Source organism: Pristiophorus japonicus, chromosome 12, assembly GCF_044704955.1.
Source record: "Pristiophorus japonicus isolate sPriJap1 chromosome 12, sPriJap1.hap1, whole genome shotgun sequence".
Lineage (NCBI taxonomy): Eukaryota > Metazoa > Chordata > Chondrichthyes > Pristiophoridae > Pristiophorus > Pristiophorus japonicus.
The window spans coordinates 64,779,693-64,803,874 of NC_091988.1; the positions used below are offsets into that span (position 1 = coordinate 64,779,693).

General features: G+C 45.2%; 1 protein-coding gene across 8 annotated transcripts in view; it reads left to right on the top strand.

Annotated features, from left to right (window-relative positions):
• Positions 1-24,182, top strand: part of hemk1 (HemK methyltransferase family member 1) — a 164,385-nt gene that overhangs the window by 80,010 nt on the left and 60,193 nt on the right. For all 8 annotated transcript variants that reach the window (XM_070895592.1, XM_070895594.1, XM_070895590.1 and 5 more), the window contains exons 6-7: positions 333-397; positions 13,912-13,961. In XM_070895592.1, the coding sequence (XP_070751693.1) occupies positions 333-397; positions 13,912-13,961 (115 nt within the window). The remainder of the gene's footprint in view (positions 1-332; positions 398-13,911; positions 13,962-24,182) is intronic.

Here is a 24,182-nt window from a genome sequence, read left to right on the forward strand (position 1 = left end):
CTCAGCCTCCTCTGTTCCAAAGAAAACAAACCCAGCCTATCCAATCTTTCCTCATAGCTAAAATTCTCCAGTCCTGGCAACATATCTCTCATCGCTTTGTTTTTTCTCTTCTGCTTCTCTCTCCTTTTTGATCTGCTAAATAAGACACACATCTGACCTTTATGGAGTAACTAGCTGTTTCCTTATTTAGCGATTACATTTTTTTTTCCTAATGCCACCATTTAGCTTCAACGTGAGCCTATCTTACTAGTGCCTTATCCCAGTAAACAGCTCTCTCCTGGACTGTTGTGTTGCTCCATCTCTTTCCCTGATTGAATTGTTTTGTTTTGCAGAGTCGTGCTGTGGCCGTGGATAAAAGTCCAGAAGCTGTGAACCTTACTAGAGAAAATGCTGAGAGGTAATGGGAGGTCACTGTGGATCATATTGTGTTGAAGCATTTATAATGTATGTGAACAATATATTAATATTAAATCATGTATTGATATACAGAATATAATGTATATACTGCTGGTATTTAGCTTATGTACTGACCAATGGTTTCTAGTAATCAAATGTTGAGCATCACTTGATAAAGTTCAGTGACTATATGATGAGACGTTAAACCGAGACCCCGTCCTCTCTCTCAGGTGGACGATAAAGATCCTACTGCACTATTTGAAGAACAACAGGTGAGTTCTCCCTGGTATCCTTGCCAACATCAATAAAACAGATGATCTGGTCATTTATCTCATTGTTGTTTGTGAGACCTTGCTGTCTGCAAATTGGCTACATTGCAACGGTGACTACACTTCCAAAAATATTTCATTGACTGTAAAACGTTTGGGACGTTCTGAACTCATGAACAATGCTATATAAATGCAAATTTTCCTGTGTTCTGAAGATGCCGCAATGCTTAACAGATCCTGTGGGCCTTGGGACCATGGCCAAGAGGCTAGAGAGTGAGGGCTGGATTTTCCTTCATTATACCACCTGAAATGGAAATAGCGAGAGGAGACCAATGGAAATCAGGCAGGGAGCCCTATTGTCCCACTGTCTATCCTTCTCCCCCACCAGTGCTCCCATTAGTGTTTCTGCCCCTTGCACCCTGCAAGGATGGAGTCCAGCTGCCCCTTCATCACCTCATAGCATGTAAATTACAGAGAATGTGTGGCACAGAAACGGGCCATTCTGCTAGTGTTTATGCTTCACACTGGCCTCCCACCTTATTTCAGCTAATCCCATCAACATATTCCTTTCTCCCTCAGGTACTTATCTAGCTGCCCTTAAATGCATCTCTGCTGATCACCTCAACCACTCCATGTGGTAACGGAAAGAGAGAGCCGGAAACCCACGTGTTTTCCCCACCTTCTGCTATTATTTCCACCAATCCCAGAGACCTCCACGAAAAGGGCTGACAGTGCTCCCGGACAGGACCAATGATGCCTGTTTTTAGAGCGGTCGACACCACACCCTCTCTTCTGCCCCCATCTGATGACTTATTTTAACCCTCAGCCCAGGCTAAGGCCGAAAGGAAAAATGTACTTCTGATCTTCGGAGTTCTCCTGGTTCTTTTAATCTAGCCTGCTCTTTTTCTGGTGCTGCAGCAGATGTCCCACAGCACACTGCCAGGTTTCCTTCCCTCGCAACAGTAGGCTGCTTCTTGGTGGTAAAGATACGACCAGGAGCACATCCTGAAAAGAAAAAGGAAAGACTTGCATTTATATAGTGCCTTTCACAACCGCAGGATGTCCCAAAGCGCTTTACAGCCAATGAAGGACTTTTGAACTGTAGTCAGTGTTGTAATGCAGGAAAGTCGGCAGCCAATTTGCATACTCCCATACATCCAATTTGTGCACAGCAAACTCCTACTACAACAACAACAACAACAACAAAAAAGACTTGATTTATATAGCGCCTTTCATGACCACCAGACATCTCAAAGCGCTTTACAGCCAATGAAGTACTTTTGGAGTGTAGTTACTATTGTAATGCAGGAAAGTCGGCAGCCAATTTGCATACTCCCAAAAACAACAATGTGATACTGACCAGATAATTTTTATTTTTTTTGTGATGTTGATTGAGGGATAAATATTGGCCAGGACACCTGGGATAACTCTCTGGCTCCTCAGCACTGCACTGGGAGTGTCAGCCTAGATTTTTGTGCTCCAGTCTCTGGAGTGAAACTTGAACCCACAACCTTCTGACCCTGCACAACTAATGACCCCCCACCAACCCAGGAAGATGGGTATCCTGTCCCATCCCTGCTCCAGTTGCAATACCTACCCCCAAGGATAATCCAGGCCTAAATGCCAGCAACTTTTTCATCCACTGAGTACATCGCAGCGGACCCTGGTTTAATTTTCAGGCTGTACATGTTGCATCGCTTACTTTCTGCACACTTTTCAGCGGTAATCGTTGGTAACGATCATGGCCAAGAGTCCTGGCTGCATTTTCACGCTCTCTAGCCCAGGGGAGCTGAAGTCAGTTGCAGTGTCAGTTGCCTGTCTGTTGCAGTGCCTGAGATCAACGAGCTTAACACAAACCCAGTCATCCATACCAGAGAGTAAAGGCAAGACTGTACTCTTGTAACAATAATATCTGTAGAGAACTTTAGAGTGTGCTTTTAGGAGACATACAGAAAGTGTATGAATTGGGATGTGCTTTAGCAGGGAATGCCACATAGATCAGGTAAGTCCCGGTTTGTACTGAGTTAACTGGTTTCACTCAACTGTGGGTTGCACCCTCGCCTCTGAGTCGGGAGGTTATATAAGAACATAAGAAATAGGAGCAGCAGTAGGCCACCTGGCCCCTCAAGCCTGCTCCGCCATTTAATAAGATCATGGCTGATCTGGTCATGGACTCAGCTCCACTTCCCTGCCCGCTCCCCATAACCCTTTACTCCCTTATCGCTCAAAAATCTGTCTATCTCCTCCTTAAATATATTCAATGACCCAGCCTCCATAGCTCTGTGGGCAGAGAATTCCACAGATTTACAACCCTCTGAGAGAAGAAATTCCTCCTCATCTCAGTTTTAAATTGGCGGCCCCTTTTTCTGAGACTATGCCCCCGAGTTTTAGTTTCCCCTATGAGTGAAAATATTCTCTCTGCATCCACCTTGTCAAGCTCCCTCATTATCTTATATGTTTCGATAAGATCATTTCTCATTCTGAACAGCCTCCAATGCAAATACATCCTTCCTTAAATACATAGACCAAAACTATACGCAGTGCTCTAGGTGTGGCCTCACCAATACCCTTTACAGTTGTAGCAGCTTTTATACTTGTTGGTTCAAGTCCCTCTCCAGCGACTTGAGTATAAAAATCTAGGCTGACACTCCAGTGCAGTGCTGAGGGAGCGCTGCACTGTCGGGGGTGCCGTCTTTTGGAGGCCCCATCTGCTCTCTCAGGTCGACGTAAAAGATCCCATGGCACTATTTCAAAGAGAAGCAGTGTTATCCCCAGTACTGGTCATGAGGTCGGGATTTGCACGGTCTCTCTGGGAGTCCACCATCGTCTGCAAACTGGCAATGCTGGGCTCCATGGTGTGCACAGAGCTCTGTGCAATGCTGGAGACGGACTCCTCCACGCACTGTACCACTGCCGAGAGGCTCTTGGGCACCCTTGCCATTGCACCTATTATGTCAAAGTGCATGGCCATCACCCTTTGTGTGAACGCCTTGCCATCGAGGTCCTCATCTGAGTCCTGTGCAGCAAACACGTGTGTGAATTCGCCTTCCGGGGAGATGGCTCCCGAGGTTCCCTTTCCCCTTAACCTTGCGGCAGCCCGCTTGGCCCCAATGCATCACCCAGTGCAGACCCATCTACTAACCTAACCACTAACGAACGGTGCCAGTATCTGAGCTGCTGCCTGCGAGTGACAGAAACAATGACGCAGTGGTCGGCTCCTCCTCCTCCTCCTCCTCTTCCTCTCCCTCCTGACTGTGTTGGGGGGACTCAGCTGCAGGCTCCACATCTGCTGGCTGGTTACCTGAAAGCATAAATGGCACAAGACTCGCATTAAGGTGAGGGCAGTAGGGCAGGAATGGAGCAAGGAATGCAGATAGTATCAGGAGTTGAGAAAGCCTTTTGGCGTGAGGGGGAAGTGGGATGAGAAAAGGAGAGGGGATAAAGATACCGATGTTGCCCCCCAGCGGGGTTGATGTCTCCGCCGGTCACGGCGCCCGCCACATGCGGGCCAATGAACCGCAGAAGCCGCTCCTCAGTGTCACTCAGCTCGCGCAGTTCAGGTTCCCCTCCTCCAGTCCATTGCTGCTCCCTCCTTTTTATGCCATCTTGGCCTGCAAAAGAAACAAACTTGTGTGAGTAAGAGTCCAGCTATGTATGTGGGAGACATGCCTGCCACGGTTAAATAGTTGTGAACGTAGGCAAGGTATGAGATGAGAATGTGAGCGTGAGTAACTGCAGATGCTTGGTGGTTGAGCGGTGGAGAAGTGGTGCTTTGCACAGTGTGCACAGACAGAGGTTCAGAGGCTGGTATGCAGGAGGTGTGGAAGCATGTACTCACCTTCACCACCCAACAGAGGTTGTTGAATTTCTATCGGCACTGTGTGAGGGTTCAGTCTACCACTGTGCTTGCCAACACTTCTCGGCCACCTTTCACCACATGGCCCTGAAAACTTGTGGAGAAGGCCTCCTTCCAAATGGATTGAACAGCAACTTCCTCCTTCTCTCCACTGCCCCCACCAATGTCTCCTGCGCCACATTATTAAACCGCGTGGCCCTTCCTCTTGAAGCAGGATTTGCAACAGCCATTGCACAAAGTTGTCTCAGTTGCTGAGATGTCTTGACTCAAGTGCAGCAATTATGAGCAGCAGCAGGTTGAAATTATTTCCCTTTTAAGAGCTAGATGGAGGCAAGGATTGAAGGCTGATTGCTGAATGCAAGTCAGCTGAAATTGGGTATCTCTCTGTCAATAGCGTCCCTGCAGCGCCCAAGTGAGGCCATTAGCGCCTCATTTACCGCCCCCTTCACTCCTGGGGGAAAACGCCAATTTCTCACAATTTTGCAAGCCATTTCGCCGGGCGCTAAATTTTCAAAAAGTTAAAAGTTACCGCCCCAAACGAGGCGCTACTGAATTTTGCCCCCATTATCTGGTGATTATCACATCGCTGTTTGTGGGAGCTTGCTGTGCGCAAATTGACTGCTGCATTTCCTACATTACAGCAGTGACTACACTTCAAAAAGTACTTCATTGGCTGTAAAGTGCTTTGGGAAGTCCAGTGGTTGTAAAAGGCACTCCAGAAATGCAAGTCATTTCTTTTTTAACCTGGATCCTGCAGTTGGCCTCAGCATGCTTAGATGAGGGAAAACAAATGAGTCCGTTCCTGCTTCTGACCACTATCCTTCTGGAAAGTGCACGTGTGAATGGAAAGGGGATGACAACAAGATCAGATCTTCAATGTGATGATCCTGTCGTCAAATAGCCTACCAATGCTCACCATCAAGGCTTACACAAGAGGAATGGTCAGTTGGATCAGAAAGAGGAGGGCTTCTGCCCCTTCTAGAACCCTATGCTGGAAAGGGTAGCACCTTCAGCAGAGGAAAGGGAAAACCTGAGGGGCATCCAACATGTGTGTTAGAGAGTTTTATATCTGGGTATCATAAGAAGAATGTGCGTAAGATGGTTTCTGTAATAAGTAAGTCAGGTTGGAGGTTATTAATCATGAGAGATACATACGAACAATGATGGACAGGTAACGCCTCTGGTCCATCGAGCCTGTCCCATACAATTGTGATTTCTACCCCACCCGAAACCATGTGATCGTCTGGGAGAGGCAAAATAACAGAAAGAAACCCAGGCCAATTTGGGGAGAAAAATCTGGGGAATTCCTCCGACCCATCTAGGTGATCAAAACTAGTCCAGGAGATCACTCTGGCCCTGAATTCCCTGCAGTACCTGTCTTCTGTAAGAGGTGATCCCCGCTCCAGCCAGAAACAGGTCCAGCTCTTGCTGGATCGGAAAGTATTTTAGTGAAAAGCTACTGCATTAACACGTAACATGAAGACTTCTTTAAATGCGGATGGCTTGGACATTTATTGTTGATGGACAAGAATTAGGCTGAACTGAATGTTTGCATTAAAAACGATCAATTCTTATTCAGTTTACACAGGAAGTATATGATTTATAACTTACTTTGGTTTAAAGCCTTTTTGATAAAATCTTTTACCCTTGCAATCATTTTAAGGGTGTACAGATGAGCCCAGATAACTTCTATCTGCGTGTTCATCAGATTCCAAGTATTTTCTTGTTTCATTTGTTTCCATTTGTGAGGTAGGGTAGCATAGTGGTGATGTAATCCAGAAGCTTAGACTAATGATTCCGGAGACGTGAATTCAAATCCCACCACTAGCAGCTGGGGAATTTAAATTCAGTTAATTAAATAAGAAACTAGTAATAGTAACGGTGACTATGAAACTACCCAATTGTTATAAAAACCCATCTGGTTCACTAATGTCCTTTAGGGAAGGAAATTTGCTGTCCTTACCCAGTCTGGCCTATATGTGACTCCAGACACACAGCAATGTGTGGTTGACTCTTTAACTGCCCTCTGAAATAGTCTAGTTATACAGTACAGCGTCGAGAATCCGGAAGCCTCGGGACCGGAGCCGCTCCGGATTCTGTGTATTTCCGAACTTTAGAGCGTCTTTATGATGTCCGGAAACGCCCGAGCCCTGGTTCATATATCCACTCTACTAAAACCTTTCAGAATTTTATAGACTTCTATTAGGTCACCCCTCAGCCTTTTTTCAAGAGAAAATAGACCCAGCCTGTTCATCCTTTCCTGATATGTATACCCTCGCATTTCTGGTATCATCCTTGTAAACCTTCTCTGCACATTCTCCAGTGCCTCTAATATCCTTTTTATAATATGGCAACCAGAACTGTACGCAGTACTCCAAGTGTGGTCTAACAAGTGTGGATACAGGTTTAGCATAACTTCCCTACTTTTCAATTCAATCCCTATAGAAATAAACCCTAGTGCTTGGTTTGCTTTTCTCATGTCCTTGCTAACCTGAGTCTCAACTATAATTCTCTGAAATGAGCTAACACGATGCAAACTGCAGCCAATTTATAGATAAGATCTCACAAAGAGCAACGAATAATAATAAAGTGGCAGAAGACCGTACAATGTTCAACAGTTGTTTGTATCATATGAACACACAGGTAAAGGCAGGGACACAGTGAAAGCCAGTGATTGCCGATGAGAGCAGATTTGAGCCAGAGCTGCTTAGAACCGGTTTGAGCTGGTTAGAACTGGTGAAAGCTTGCTTGAGCCAGTTCTGTGGTTCAAAACGGTTGCCCCGGTGATCTCCGGCTCGCCAGTGCGAGCCAATTAGAACCAGTTTTAACTGGATAAAAGCAATTAGAACCAGTTTGAACTTGTTAGGTTTGAGCCAGTTTAAAGGCTTGAGCTAGTTATAAAAACAAAAAATGCTGGAAATCACAGCGGGTCAGGCAGCATCTGTGGAGAGAAAGCAGAGTTAACATTTCAGGTCGATGACCATCAGAAATGGAGTGTTCGGAAAGAACATATTCTTAACAAGCACTGAAAGGGTAAGAAAGAACAAAGGGGATCTGTGATAGGATGAAAGGCAGATTAGAGAGACAAAAGGGATGATGGGCCGAATTGAAATGGTAATGCCAGGAGTTAGAAAAACATGTCGATAGTGAATGGCGGGATAATCCGCTGAGATTTCCAGCATTTTCTTTATATTTCAGATTCCAACATCTGCAGTATTTTGTTTTTGAGCTAGTTATAAATGGTTTGAACCGGTTTTAGCCATTTTAGTCAGAACTGGTTAGAACTGGACAGTCGGTAGTGAGCTGGTTTAAAATGGTTTGAGCTGTTTACAACCGGTTGGAACCTATTTGAGCCGGTTTGAGTCTATATTGCCCGAAAATATATAACTCTGAACTGGCGATGGCAAACATCAGCCAATTTCTGCACGATTCTACAAACCAACGAATAATAATAAAGCGGCAGAAAACCTTACAGTTAAGCGTTTGTATCATATGAACATAGGTACAGGCAGAGGACCGTGCCAGATTGCCAGACAGGCTTGAGCCAGCTGCTCAGGACCGGTTTGAACTGGTTAGAACTAGTGACAGCTTGCTTGAGCAAGTTCTGACTGGTTTGAAAGGGTTTGAACTAGCCAGTGCGACCCAATAGAACCGGATTTAACCAGACAGCTGTTTTGAGCTGGTTTGAATCAGTTTGAACCGATGCTGGTTTGAGCCGGTTTATACCTGTGAGTTGCTGACAACTAGTTGGAACCCATTTAAGCTGATTAGAGCCTGATCATATTGCCCAGAAATGCCATATAATTCTCTGAAATGAGCTGACGATGGCAGAGCTGCCAATTTCTGCACAATTTCAGCGATCCCACAAACAGCAAATAATAAAGCAGCAGCATACCAATTTAACATTGAAAACCGTAGTTAAGCAATTGTTTGTGTAATATGAAGATGCGGGTAAACAGAAAGAGAGAGTGAACCAGTGATTGCAGGTCAGACCTGGTTTGTGCAAGTTTGAATTGGCTTGAGTCTGAGAGTCAGTTAGAAGTGGTTTGAGCTGGTTTGAACCCATTTGAACCGTAGTTAGCACCGTTGAATTAGTTTGAGCCAGTTTGAGCCGGTTAGAACTGGTGACAGCCAGCTTCAGCTGGTTTGAGCCCGTTTTGAGCCTAGTGAACGTTGGCTGGCTAATCTATTCTATAAGACTGAGGATTAACAATCATCCTAGGAGTAATCATAGGCAAAGTTGGTCCTGTAAGATTATTCCAAGTAGGATGATTGTTAATCCTCGGCCTTGTGGAACTCTGAAAGAATGGACTAACGAAAAGGTGCAGCTTCCAGGCCTCCGGGCGATCGGGTAAATTTAGCAGCACCACACTTGCAGCATTGAGTCACGGGATTAGAGCTGGGGCTGCAACAATACAGCTCTATATCCCCAACCTAGACTCTGTTATAGGAACTCTGTTATATCAAACTATTGAATCTGACAAGAATCTTCGTAAACTTGAAAATGTAACTGACTGAAGCATAAAAAATAATTTCTATATATAAAACAACTTGCATTTGTATATCACCTTCAATGTAGTTCCTGTAACGTGTTCCTTTCTTTGTGGGAATAGGTATCAATGGCCTATTTTGAATATAGCTTTAGGTACAAAACAGAAATTAGGTTGCGGGATCGCACATTCGGCACTACCATATTCGTACTTAGTTTCTTTGATCGATATGCAGTACCTCCCGTCATCCTGGGCTGCCACCTCAGTCCCCCCATGACTAAGGGGACTAATCTCCAACATGCAATTAACCTTCTGAGTGAACCCGCACGCTATACATTGTCCAGCTTCTATGGGGTGTGCGCTCACTATCACATCCAAATATTACGTGTAGCCGTCGATGTGCACCCCTTGGAATGGGCCACTTAGTTTCACCGCATAGGGGGGGCATATCGTGGAATAAAACCTGGGATTGATCTTGTATCTCGCCTATGTTCTGCACTGTCCACAGAGGTTCGGCCTCCGCGCCCTATATCTGTGGGTTAGCTAGGACCATACCTATCAATTTCACTTCTTTGGTAATACAATTACTTGGGTTCAAGAACACTTGCGTTGTCTTGCGAACATTGCAGAGGGTAATACCGTCCTTAGTCCATTTGGACAACTGCTCAATACTTATCCAATTGGGTATTTTTTCCTGTTTCATCTGGTTTATATTGTTTCGGATGTTCCCTAGTAACCACGTGCCATACATTGTACATACGAGTTCTTTATGCGTTTCTTGGGCTAAGGCATATAGTCGCGCACTAATCTTATTAATGGTCTGGGCATTGGGCTCTAGGCTCTCCTCGACTTGCAGCATTTGTCTGGCGACCTTGTCCCCTATTTCTGACAACTGAAAAGTCAGACCGGTTTCCATTAGTAAAAGGGTTCTCAGGCGTTGGGCTAAGTCTTGGACCTCTTGGTCTATACTAGGTATGTCAAATGTGTTAACAGTTGTCACCCCCGCCGCATACCGATAGTGTATATCGGTTGTTGTTAGATAACATGAAAACATGTCTCGTGGTTCATTGTTGGACTATCTCGATCATATGTACTGTAAGTATCACCTCAGCGTCTAGCTGTTGTGACTCTATTCCCCATTTTGTTTAATGTCCATTGTACTTGGTTCTCAGTTAGCCCAATTGACCATCGAAATTCATTATATCTTCCCTTTGGCAGTTACACTTTTAACTCCTTTCTTACAGTGATATTTACGCAAATAAATACTTAATGAAACACGTGTCCCAAGTCTCACACTTTGGACTGGGGTAAAACAAATATTCCCGTCGTGATGGGACAAGTCAGGTTGGTACCGTACTGGTATTCCCGGTGTATGGTGCTGACACAATATTCACCCTTCCTTCTTTATACAGATCGTACGGGAAAATGCTGTCCCACAGTTATCTTCAAGGTGCAGTTCCATGTTATCCCATCCTAATTAAACCTGCATGCAGAGGCTGCATGTTCAACCATGTTGTAGAGGGAAATGAACATGTCCTGAGCTTTTGAGCACACCCAATTCGGCCTGGGGCTACTCATGTTTTTCCTATCCACCCGGGTTACATTTCCGGTGTTCATTGTATCCTACTAAATGTTCTCGGGCATGATTGGGTAATACCATACTATCTCTAACAGGGTGATATCATTCTGTTCCTGTAAATGATACTCGTGCCTCTGGGTACACCTGTACCAACCTTCTGACTTGGCACAGAGTCTTAGTAAGTTGATAAGTGGATATTGCCCTAGATCTCAATCAGTTAAAGAGCTTTCCCTTTGCAATATGCTGAAGGTTTCCTTGGGCTTGTTCCACTAACCAAGATCCATACATTACTTCAGCCCTTTCATTGACGACGATTTGTTCCTCTTCTATAATCTGCTTTGCCCACTTATTACCATTAAACCAATTGCAACATATTAATCAGGCCTCACCGTCTTCTGTTATGATTCTCCCCAATGGTCTCGGCACAATTCTTGTCACGGTACGATCAAGCCCATCACCCTCCCTAAATTCAGTGCAGGTTGTATTTGCCCTCTGCCAAAATCCCTTGATCATTCTCCCATGTAGCCACGCTGATTTAGGCTTGCACCACCCAGGTAGTCCCACTTTGATCAGATTCAATATTACAGGTACCACTTCGTGATGCATATCATGGTACAATATCATCTGAGTTGAGATTACCATTAACCTATTTGTTGGCCCTGAGATGTGTTTATGACAAACAATTTGCTTTTCCTACAAATCTGTTTATTCATTGGAGAAGGAGCCTTTGGATGAGTCTTTTTTGAACTCTACTACTTGTATAACCGCGCTCCCGTCCTTGCACCCCTTGATATAATGGACGGTTACAGTGGTATGATTACCATGTCACTGGAAATGTACCCCTATTCTATACCCTCAGCTGTCCCTACTTCTACCATTCATGATATGTTTTCTACTACTTCGTGAGATTGGCGAGGTTTGCGAGGCATGTCTGTGGACAGGATGTGGTTCCAGATCTGGGACACGAGGAGATTCTTCCAGCTCCCGTATCCTGTCTATTTCCACTTGGATCATACTGCACCTGATTAGGTGGGGTTATCCCATTATGCACTCCTTCTTCCTCATCCCCCCGGAGAGGACGAATCCAGCTGCCCATGTTCATAACCATTTCTTCTTGTCTCGGTACCTGCTGGTGAACTGAAAAAACTTAATCTGGTTAATATAAAACCACTTAATTCTCCTAGGTAACCGGGCTGCATATACCATGGGACTAGCTTTACCAACGCTATTATACGGTCCCTTGTACCAGAGTTCAAACCTTCCACCCTGGCATAGTTATGTTCCATTACCTGGCCCCCCACCAGCCACTCCTGATATTTACTCGGAGCCAGATTTAGTCGGTTACGGTGGTGTGCTCTTCTGATCCCTCAGGCACAATCCACTAACCCCTTTAAACAACATCGCTTCTTCCCGATGGTCACCTACTTAAAACAAAAGCTTAAGAGCCCGAGGGGTTAATTTGTAATATGATCCTAAAATTCCTTCTACCTCAGGAGCAAATATTCTCTTCAAATTAAGAACCAATATTCCAATATTCAAAAGGTTTCGTCACTGAATTAAAACAAAGTTTACAGCTGCCTGTGAAAGAGTTGACTTCCTTTGTTCCGAAAGCCAACAAACACAGACATGGGGGCTGGCAGTTGTTTCTCATAGGGGAGTGGTATGTCCCACCCATGGTCTTGGTTGTACTCAGTTGCCTTTCTGCCTAAGTCACCCCCTTCTATATCGTCATCCTTTTTGTGTGTCCTGACGGGTGCTGTCGCCATCACACCTACTGTCGGTTTATTTTGTCGCTTTCCACTCAGTAGTCTAGTCCGTCTACTTAATTCATAATACGTGCGAGTGACTAAAACAAGGGCTTTCTCCTCCTTTTGTTTCTTTTTAACTCCCACCATTTTCTTTGTTCAGCAGGTGGGTCGTCTGGTTTCCAATTTTGTTTAATCATTATTTCATTTAGTTTTCGATTACTGCCTGCTAGGTACCATGTCCGAGACCCCTCTGGTCCCACTCAAGTTTCTCATTTCCCATGGCTATTGGTTGTCAGAGGTACATCCCTTACTCGTCCTGAGTGAGACCATTACTTGCAACCCATTGATTTTCAGCAGTACGTCCCTTAATTACTCCTCACGAGTGAGACCATCACTTGCAACCTTATTGGTTGCCAGTGGTACGTCCCTTACTTGCCCTGAGTGAGACCGATACTTGCAGCCCATTGGTTGTCAGCGGTACGTCCCTTACTTACTCCTCACGAGTGGGACGGTTATTTGCAACCTTATTGGTTGTCAGCGTACATCCCTTACTTACTCACCCTGAATGAAACTGATACTTGCAACCTATTGGTTGGCAGCGGTACGTCCCTTACTTACTCCTCACGAGTGGGACTGTTACTTGCAACCTATACCAATTATCAATCGCAACATTACACAGGCACACTTCTAGATAACAGATTGTAATTGTTTCACTTGGGATCTTTGGCTGACTACTTGAAGTCTCGGCAGACCTGCAGATTCGGATCTCTTGGGCAGCTGACACCAGACAGACTTCTGCCCTTGTCCTAACTGTGCGTGGTAATTAAAACATACTCACGCCTTTGACATGGCTTCCATCTGCCGGTGTCCGCATTCGCTTAAGATCCTGCCGGCCACGCCAATTGTAGTGGAATATTTAAAATAAACACTGAACACCAGGTCTAGGTTCGAAGATTCAAATAGTTTTTATTTGCACTGGTGGGGAGACCGTCTGCTCTCTCTCTGTAGCCACGCTTCTCCGATGATACAAAGTTCCAAGCAATCTTTTATACACTTAATGATGCATGTCAGCCTCGTGCACGATCCCGTGACACAGTTTGATTAGCCTAAAGCTCGCATGCTCAATGGCTGGTTACTTCCCTTCCGCATCACATAATCACTCGCCTATGTTTTATGCTAAGCTCACGTAACATTAAGGTACCACCTCCGCTATCGAAGAAGCATATGACTGATGTGATCACAATCTGTTGTTGCTACTATAACCCTTGCTCAGGCCAGATGGTATCCTATTAACATTTCACTTCTGCCCCATTGTTCTGCTTTCCTGTCCTCCTAGGCCCCTGTGGTTCAATCTCCAAGTCACGCAGCTTACATCTATTGGTCATTGCAAAAGTCAACGTTATTCCTAACGTTATCTCGACTGCCCATTAAGCTGACCTCTGCAAAAGCCTATTAGTTCATTTGAGTCCCGAGACTCATTCTTAACCCTTTAATTATAGCAGAGCTCGAAAGCCCCACTTTAGTACAATTCCCGCAATACCATAATTATCTTATTTACTGATTGTTTTTGCAGGTTGGGTGTTCAGCACAGGCTTCAAGAATTGCAGCTTAATATTATATCAGGTATGTAAAACCATGAGAGCAGCATGTTATTTTTTTAACTTTGTGTTTATCCCTTTTCATTTTCTGTCGTTCAGGAGCCACTCTCCTCCCTTATTTTATAATAATACCAAAAATAGGATGGAGCTGGAGCCTTCATCGGAGCTCAGAGGGTGCACCGCACTGAACTTCCCAACAGGATTTCCTCCCCTAATTGTTGAAGGTGGCAGGGCAGGTTGAGAAAGCAGTTGAAAAACCATACGGGATCCTGGGATTCATAAATAGAGGCATAGGGCTGGATTTTCGGTTCTGCTCATTTCGGGGCAGTAAAGTTTGCGCCCAGGAACAGTTTGCGCCTCAGTCAGCAAAATTCATCAGCTGGGCCCTGAGTGTGGGGCGGAGCGCTACACACCTTACTAGGCTGGCTGAGCAACTGAAAATCCTGAGCTAAACAGCCTGCCTTGAAGCGCTGTAAGAGGCAAAAAAATACCCAAAACATTCCCAATAAATAACTCACGCCACCACAACATAAATGGCAAAAAATAAAAAATAAAAAAACAATCACACTTACCTGAGGTCAACATTACTTACCTCACTGTGGCCATTACAACTCGAACTGCCCGCTTTCACAGGCGGTCCCAGCACGTCGCTCTACTCAGCGCTACGGATCGGATGGCAGCCAAAAATCGAGCCGGTGTAGCAACCAGAGGCGTTGCATATCGGCTCGCCTCTTCCAGTCGGTAGTGCTCCGTGCCCCGTCGAAAATGGCACCGAATGTCTCAGCGGGGCGCTGAAAGCTGGACGCTCACCCGGAAGTGCTTACCGCCGCCATTGTTGTCCCTCTGGGGTGCCAACAGGGGCACAGAAGACTGAGAATCCAGCTCATAGAGTACAAAAGCAAGGAAGTTATGATAAACCTTTATAAAACATTAGTTTGGCCTCAACTGGAAGGATGTGCAGACCTTAGAGGGGGTGCAGAAAAGATTTACAAGAATGGTTTCAGGGATGAGGAACTCCAGTTACGTGGATAGACTGAAACATAGAAACATAGAAAATAGGTACAGGAGTAGGCCATTCGGCCCTTCTAACCTGCACCGCCATTCAATGAGTTCATGGCTGAACATGCAACTTCAGTACCCCATTCCTGCTTTCTTGCCATACCCCTTGATCTCCTTAGTAGTAAGGACTACATCTAACTCCTTTTTGAATATATTTAGTGAATTGGCCTCAACAACTTTCTGTGGCAGAGAATTCCACAGGTTCACCACTCTCTGGGTGAAGAAGTTTCTCCTCATCTCGGTCCTAAATGGCTTGCCCCTTATCCTGAGACTGTGACCCCTGGTTCTGGACTTCCGCAACATTGTGAACATTCTTCCTGCATCTAACCCGTCTAAACCCATCAGAATTTAAAACTTTTCTATAAGGTCCCCTCTCATTCTTCTGAACTCCAGTGAATACAAGCCCAGTTGATTCAGTCTTTCTTGATATGTCAGTCCCGCCATCCTGGGAATCAGTCTGGTGAACCTTCGCTGCACTCCCTCAATAACAAGAATGTCCTTCCTCAGGTTAGGAGACCAAAACTGTACACAATACTCCAGGTGTGGCCTCACCAAGGCCCTGTACAACTGTAGCAATACCTCCCGGCCCCTGTACTCAAATCCCCTTGATATGAAGGCCAACATGCCATTTGCTTTCTTAACCGCATGCTGTACTTGCATGCCAACCTTCAATGACTGATGTACCATGACACCCAGGTCTCGTTGCACCTCCCCTTTTCCTAATCTGTCACCATTCAGATAATAGTCTGTCTCTCTGTTTTTAACCACCAAAGTGGACAACCTCACATTTATCCACATTATACTTCATCTGCCATGCATTTGCCCACTCACCTAACCTATCCAAGTCGCTCTGCAGCCTCATAGCATCCTCCTCGCAGCTCACACTGCCACCTAACTTAGTGTCATCCGCAGATTTGGAGATACTACATTTAATCCCCTCGTCTAAATCATTAATATACAGTGTAAACAGCTGGGGCCCCAGCACAGAACCTTGCGGTACCCCACTAGTCGCCGCCTGCCATTCTGAAAAGTACCCATTTACTCCTACTCTTTGCTTCCTGTCTGACAACCATTTCTCAATCCATGTCAGCACACTACCCCCAATCCCATGTGCTTTCACTTTGCACATTAATCTCTTGTGTGGAACCTTGTCGAAAGCCTTCTGAAAGTCCAAATATACACATCAAATGGTTCTCCCTTGTCCACTCTACTGGAAACATCCTCAAAAAATTCCAGAAGATTTGTCAAGCATGATTTCCCTTTCACAAATCCATGCTGACTTGGACCTATCACGTCACCTCTTTCCAAATGTGCTGCTATGACATCCTTAATAATTGATTCCATCATCTTACCCACTACCGATGTCAGGCTGACTGGTCTATAATTCCCTGTTTTCTCTCCCTCCTTTTTTAAAAAGTGGGGTTACATTGGCTACCCTCCACTCGATAGGAACTGATCCAGAGTCTATGGAATGTTGGAAAATGACTGTCAATGCATCCGCTATTTCCAAGGCCACCTCCTTAAGTACTCTGGGGTGCAGTCCATCAGGCCCTGGAGATTTATCGGCCTTCAATCCCATCAATTTCCCCAACACAATTTCCCGACTAATAAGGATTTACCTCAGTTCCTCCTCCTTACTAGACCCTCTGACCCTTCTTATATCCGGAATGCTGTTAGTGTCCTCCTTAGTGAATACCGAACCAAAGTACTTGTTCAATTGGTCCGCCATTTCTTTGTTCCCCGTTATGACTTCCTCTGATTCTGACTGCAGGGGACCGACATTTGTCTTTACTAAACTTTTTCTCTTTACATATCTATAGAAACTTTTGCAATCCGTCTTAATGTTCCCTGCAAGCTTCCTCTCGTACTCTATTTTCCCTGCCCTAATCAAACCCTTCGTCCTCCTCTGCTGAGTTCTAAATTTCTCCCAGTCTCCGGGTTCGCTGCTATTTCTGGCCAATTTGTATGCCACTTCCTTGGCTTTAATACTATCCCTGATTTCCCTTGATAGCCACGGTTGAGCCATCTTCCCTTTTATATTTTTATGCCAGACAGGAATGTACAATTGTTGTAGTTCATCCATGCGGTCTCTAAATGTCTGCCATTGCCCATCCACAGTCAACCCCTCAAGTATCATTCGCCAATCAATCCTAGCCAATTCACGCCTCATACCTTCAAAGTTACCCTTCTTTAAGTTCTGGACCATGGTCTCTGAATTAACTGTTTCATTCTCCATCCTAATGCAGAATTCCACCATATTATGGTCACTCTTCCCCAAGTAGCCTCGCACAACGAGATTGCTAATTAATCCTCTCTCATTACACAACACCCAGTCTAAGATGGCCTCTCCCCTAGTTGATTCCTCGACATATTGGTCTAGAAAACCATCCCTTATGCACTCCAGGAAATCCTCTTCCACCATATTGCTTCCAGTTTAGTTAGCCCAATCTATGTGCATATTAAAGTCACCCATTATAACTGCTGCACCCTTATTGCATGCACCCATAATTTCCTGTTTGATGCCCTCCCCAACATCACTACTACTGTTTGGAGGTCTGTACACAACTCCCACTAACGTTTTTTGCCCTTTGGTGTTCTGCAGCTCTACCCATATAGATTCCACATCATTCAAGCTAATGTCATTGCTAATTATTGTATTAATCTCCTCTTTAACCAGCAATGCTACCCCACCTCCTTTTCCTTTTATTCTATCCTTCCTGAATGTTGAATACCCCTGGATGTTGAGTTCCCAGCCCTGATCATCCTGGAGCCACGTCTCCGTAATCCCAATCACATCATATTTGTTAACATCTATTTGCACAGTTAATTCATCCACCTTATTACGGATACTGCTTGCATTAAGACACAAAGCCTTCAGGCTTGTTTTTTTAACACCCTTTGTCCTTTTAGAATTTTGTTATACAGTGGCCCTTTTTGTTCTTTGTCTTGCGTTTCTCTGCCCTCCACTTTTTCTCCTTCGAGCAGAGAAGGTTGAAAGCAGATTTGATAGTCATGAGGGATCTAGACAGCATTGGTAGAGAGAAACTGATCCCATTGGCAGAAGGGTCAAGAACCAGAGGACACAGATTCAAGGCGATTGGCAAAAGATCCAAAGGCGACATGAGGAAAATCTTTTTTATGCAGCGAGTGGTGAGGATCTGGAATGCACTGCCTGAAATGGTGGTGAAGGCAGATTCAATCGTGGCTTTCAAAAGGGAATTAGATAAGTACCTGAAGGAAAAAAATTGCAGGGCTACAGGGAAAGCGGGGGGGGGGGAATGGGACTAGCTGAATTGCTCTTTAGAGAGCCAGCATGGGCTCGATGGGCCGAATGGCCTCCTTCTGTGCTGCAACCATTCTAGGATTCTATGAGCCCGAAATTGATGGCCTTACTGCCCACTGGTGCTGGCTGCCGCCGAGTTTTTTCGGCGGTCTCCCCTCGGTGACGGATTCCTCTAGGTCTGCTGCCGGCGGGTGGGGAGTACCGCCGGGAACTGCCCACTGATGGCCACTCACGTGCAAGTCGCGTAAGTGACCTCCCGCCCACCGAGCTGGCGGATTCCTCCAGGCGGGAATCGGTGGCAGCAGGGGGAAGGACTAACCCCAACGGTAAGTAAGACGACCTGCAGAAAAAGGTTAGTGAACTTTTATTTATTTATTTTTTTCAGCGATTTATGTGGATGGGGTCCCCTGAAGATTTTCCATTGTACTTTTTTCTTTAAAATTTTAATTTTTATCTGTTTTCCCCCCCTCCCTGTGCCTCATTCAATCCTTGGCGGCACTTTGGCGAGGATCGCTTTTGCCGCCGAGATTGGGAGCTCTCGCCCGCTGCCACCCAGATTCATGGTGTACATTGTTTTTTTGCTGATGGGCGCTACTGGCATATCTTTTAGAGGAATCTCCCTGGCAAAGTACCACCAGGTCTCTTGGCGGTCCTTTAGACGGTCCTTGGCTTTGACCAAGTTCAGGCCCTCTGATTCTAACTTGAATAGGCTACTGGGACATGAAAATAATTGCCTGGAATACTTGGTCTATAGCACACTTTGCTGTGGGAGTAGAAAATCCAGGGGGAAGCAGCTCTTAAAGGGCTGCAACTCACCTTTAAAGGAGAAGTTGTTGGTGGTGTCAGCAAAATTGACGAATTGCTCACAATGGTACACTGGAGATGTGGGCAGCACTGCTGGTGGGCTCAGGGTCCAGACGTGCACAGTAGTATTGAAAAGCAGAGAGGTTATGTTAAACTTGTATGGAACTTTGATTAGACTACGTTTGGAATACTGTGAACAGTTCTGGTATCTATATTGCAAAAAGGATATTGAGGCACTGGAGAAGGTGCAAAAAAAGATGTTCATGGTTGAGAACTGAAAGATTATAACAATCAGGCTGGGGTGCTTTTCTCTAGAAAAGAGAAGGCTAAAGGGTGGCCTAATAGAGCTCTTTGTAATTATGAAAGGGTTTGATAGGGTGGATGTAGCGAAGATGTTTCCACTTGTGGGGGAGACCAAACCTGGGGCCATGAATACAAGATAGTCACTAATAAATTCAATAAGGAATTCAAGAGAAACTTCTTTACCCAGAGAATGATTAGAATGTGGAACACAGGGCGTAGTTGAGGCAATTAGCATAGATGCATTTAAGGAGAAGCCAGATAAGTACATGAGAGAGAAAGGAATTATGTTGATAGGGTGAGATGACATTAGTCACTTAAGCCAGTTTAAAATCATTTAAAATGTTTAAATGAGGACACATGTATACCAATAGTGCAGCCACATTTCTGGCCTCACAATTAGGCACGCGAGGTCCTGATGAGTAGCGTGCCTGCTCCTAGCAAAGCACTGCAGCGTCAGCACAGCCTTAGAAACTCAGGGTTGTGGTTTCGAGCTCCCAGAGCTACTGCTGCAGCGTGGGCATGCTGAATGTATAGTTCAGTTTTGTGTTTGTTCATTTTGGAAATTCCCAGCTCAGGCCCTCCCCATAGTCTTGCACCTGCAGGATGTGTAATGTCAGTGGGTGCAGACGACAGATGCTGCAACATAAGTGAATGCATGTTTATCGTGCCGTGACCAGTATCAAGCTATTTTGCTTTGTGGTGACAGGTTGGGTTACAGATTCTTAGAAACGGCTATCGGTAGCCTCATCGTAGCAGGCCACTCTCACTTGTGCAGTCCCTTTTGTTTCTTTGCAATTTTGTTCAATAATTGATATCGAGCTGGGCTTGATGATATTTGGATATTGTCGGGTTGTGAGTTATGCTCGTGAGTCAATCTATGAGGACACCAAGGATTAGTTAATCCGTTACTTCCCAATAGAGAATTGAGAAGAAACTTCTTTACCCAGAGAGCGGTTAAAATGTGGAACTCGCTACCACAAGGGGTGATTGATAGATGCATTTAAGTGGGAAGTTAGATAAGCACATAGAATCATAGAAATTTACAGCACAGAAGGAGACCATTTCGGCCCATTATGTCCGCGCCGGCCAACAAAGAGCTATCCAGTCTAATCCCACTTTCCAGCTCTTGGTCCATAGCCCTGTAGGTTACAGCACTTTGGGCCCAAGTTTCCACAAGAAAAAAAACGGGCGCCCCTCCGAGCTGGGCGCCCGTTTTTCGCGCCTAAAACGGCACCTAAAAAAAAAAAATCGCGATCCTCGAGCGTTCTGCAGCTCCTTGTCTGCCTGGCGCGGCGTGCAGGGGGGCGGAGCCTACACTCGTGCCAATTTTGTAAGTGGGAGGGGGCGGGTACTATTTAAATTAGTTGTTTTCCCTGCCGGCAACGCTGCGCATGCGCGTTGGAGCGTGTGCGCGCGCGCGTTGGAGCCTGCCCCTCCCTTCCCCCCCCTCCCGTTCGCGGGAACATCGCTGAGTTGACTAAGGCTTCCACCTCAAGTGGAAAGCTGTTTGCTGCCTCGTTACTGCCTGCCCCTCCCTCCCCCCCCCGTTCGCGGGAACATCGCTGAGCTGACTAAGGCTTCCACCTCAAGTGGAAAGCTGTTTGCTGCCTCGTTACTGCCTGCCCCTCCCTCCCCCCCCGTTCGCGGGAACATCGCTGAGCTGCCTGAAGCACTTTCACACAGGTAGGAAGATGGTTTATTTAATCTTTTCTTTGCTTATAAATGTTTATTCAGGTTGGATTTATTTGTATAAGTATAAATAAGGATTTATTGTCGAATTTAATGAGTTCCCTTCCCCTCCCCTCCCCCCCCACCTCATTCTGGACGCCTAATTTGTAACCTGCGCCTGATTTTTTAATGTGTAGAACAGGTTTTTTCAGTTCTACAAAAATCTTCACTGGCTCCATTCTACTTTAGTTTGGAGTACATTTTCACTGTACACTGAACTTTCAAATCAGGCGTCAGTGGCCGGACACGCCCCCTTTTGAAGAAAAAATTCTGTTCTAAAGTAGAACTGTTCTACCTGACTAGAACTGCAGAAAAAAAAATGTGGAGAATTGCGATTTCTAAAATAGTCCGTTCTCCACCAGTTGCTCCTAAAAATCAGGCGCGAATCATGTGGAAACTTGGACCCATAAAGTGCACATCCAAGTCTCTTTTAAATGTGGTGAGGATTTCTGCCTCTACCACCCTTTCAGGCAGAGTTCCAGACCCCCACCACCCTCTGGGTGAAGAAATTTCCTTTCATATCTCCTCTAAACCTCCCTCAATTACTTTAAATCTATGTCCCCTGGCTGTTGACCCCTCTGCCATGGGAAACAGGTCCTTCCTATCCACTCTATCCTGGTCCCTCATAATTTTATACACCTCAATCAGGTCTCCCCTCAGCCACCTCTGTTCCAAAGAAAATAGACCCAGCATCTCCAATCTTTCACCATAGCCCAAATTCTCCAGTCCAGTCAACATTCTTGTAAATCTTCTCTGTACCCTTTCCAGTGCAATCACATCTTTCCTGTAATGTGGTGACCTGAACTGCACACAGTACTCCAGCTGCGGCCTAATCAGTATTTTATACGCATAACGTCCTTGCTCTTGTATTCCATGCCTTGACTTATAAAGACAAGTATTCTATATACCTTCTTAACCATCTTATCTACCTGGCCTGCTACCTTCAGGGATCTGTGGACCTGCACTCCAAGGTCCCTTTGTTCCACTACACTTTTCACTGTCATCCCATTTAATGTGTATTCCCTTGCCTTATTAGATCTCCCCAAATGCATTACCTCACACTTATCTGGATTGAATTCCATTTGCCACATGAAGGAGAAAGGAATAGAAATATATGTTGATGGGGTTAGATGAAGAGGGGTGGGAGGAGCCTCATGTGGTATGGACCAGTTGGACTGAATGGCCTGTTTCTGTGCTGTAAATACTTTGTAATACTTTGTAATGTTAGCAAATAACCAAGTAAGATTTCAGCATGTTTCAGGGGTTAGTTTTATGGCAGCACCAATGTTCCCTTTTTAAGCTGTGAGGCCACGCAGCATTCTTGAGATCCCGTGTAGCCAGTGAGCCGGCTTTTAAATTGGGAAAAAAACGCACATGTATGGAATTCTGAATGGGCCGCACAGCCCATTAAACTGGCCAGCTGCCGCTTTGCGCCGATTTCAGGTGGGTATCCATCCAGCTACATGCAGGTGAGGCCTAGGAATTAAAATCGTCCAGGCTTCATGCTGCCATGGCCGGAGGTGAGCAGGGGGGGCGGGGGGAGGAGTTGGTGCTCATTCACCACCCCATTTTGGTCAAAGGGGTAGGTCTTAAGAACGTATTAAAGGAGGAAAGAGAGACTCAGAGGTTTGGGGATGGAATTCCAGAGCTTAGGTCCTAGGCAGCTGATGGTACGGCCACCAATGTTGGAGCGAATAAAATCGGGATGCGCAAGAAGCCAGAATAGAGCAGTGCAGAGATCTTGGAGGGTTGTGGAGCTGGAGGAGGTGACAGAGATAGAGAATGACTTGAAAACAAGGATGAGAATTTTAAAAGGGAGGCATTGCTGGACTAGGAGACACATTGTCTCCTAGTCCAGCACTGCACCGGAGTGACAGCCTAGATTTGATGCTTAGAGTCTGTGGAGTGGGACTTGAACCCACAATCTTCTGACTCGGAGGTGAGAGTGCCACCCACTGAGCCACAGCTGACTTTTAGCAATAAAAATTCATGAAGTGTGGCACTTCATGATCAAAAGTGGTGCAACTTCATATTAAGTTTGACAAATTAAAAATAGTGATTATCAGTAGTTAACAAACAAAAGCAAGACAGTAGAAGTGTTCTTTTCAGAGATTTTTCAAGATCACCAGTTACTCACGATTTTAACTGCCCACCTGATTTCTGTCGGGAGAGTAGGGTTTAAATTGTCCCTTATTAGTCAAATTTATTGCACGTATAAAACTTTACTGATTTCCATGGACTGTGGGGAAAGAGCATTTCTCCTGTGCTAACATAAAACTAACCCCTGAAACAACCCTGAATAGTTCAAAGTATTTTTCAGGAAATATATTTCTACTGTATTTTTAAAAAAATGTCTCAGCAAGTCCATAAAGCTGTGTTATAATTAGGAATTGCATTTATTATCCCTTGGAAGACCCTAGAATTGTATTTAAAGCGGGGAATGTAATGCTTTCATCTCACAATAGCGTAGCCTAAACCTTCACCCGAGAGCAACTAAACAACAACAACAACAACTTGTATTTATATAGCGCCTTTAACGTAGTGAAACGTCACAAGGAGCTTCACAGGAGTATTATGAGATAAAACAATTTGTCACCGAGCTGCATAAGTTGAAACTAACGCAAATGACCAAAAGATTGGTCAAAGAGGTAGGTTTTGAGGAGCGTCTTGAAGGAGGAAAGAGAGGTAGAGAGGTTTAGGCAGGGAGTTCCAGAGCTTAGGGCCTAGGCAACAGAAGGCATGGCCACCAGTTGTTGAGCAATTATAATCAGGGATGCTCAAAAGGGCAGAATTAGAATCAGTGAAAGAGTAATTGTTTTAACAGGGACTAAGGCATCTTCTAAAAGCAATAAGCACGAGTAGTCATGTTCCAGATTGTAAATATGATGATAGGAACCGAAAACATAGAAACATAGAAAATAGGTGCAGGAGTAGGCCATTCGGCCCTTCGAGCCTGCACCGCCATTCAATGAGTTCATGGCTGAACATGCAACTTCAGTAACCCATTCCTGCTTTCTCGCCATACCCCTTGATCCCCCTAGTAGTAAGGACTACATCTAACTCCTTTTT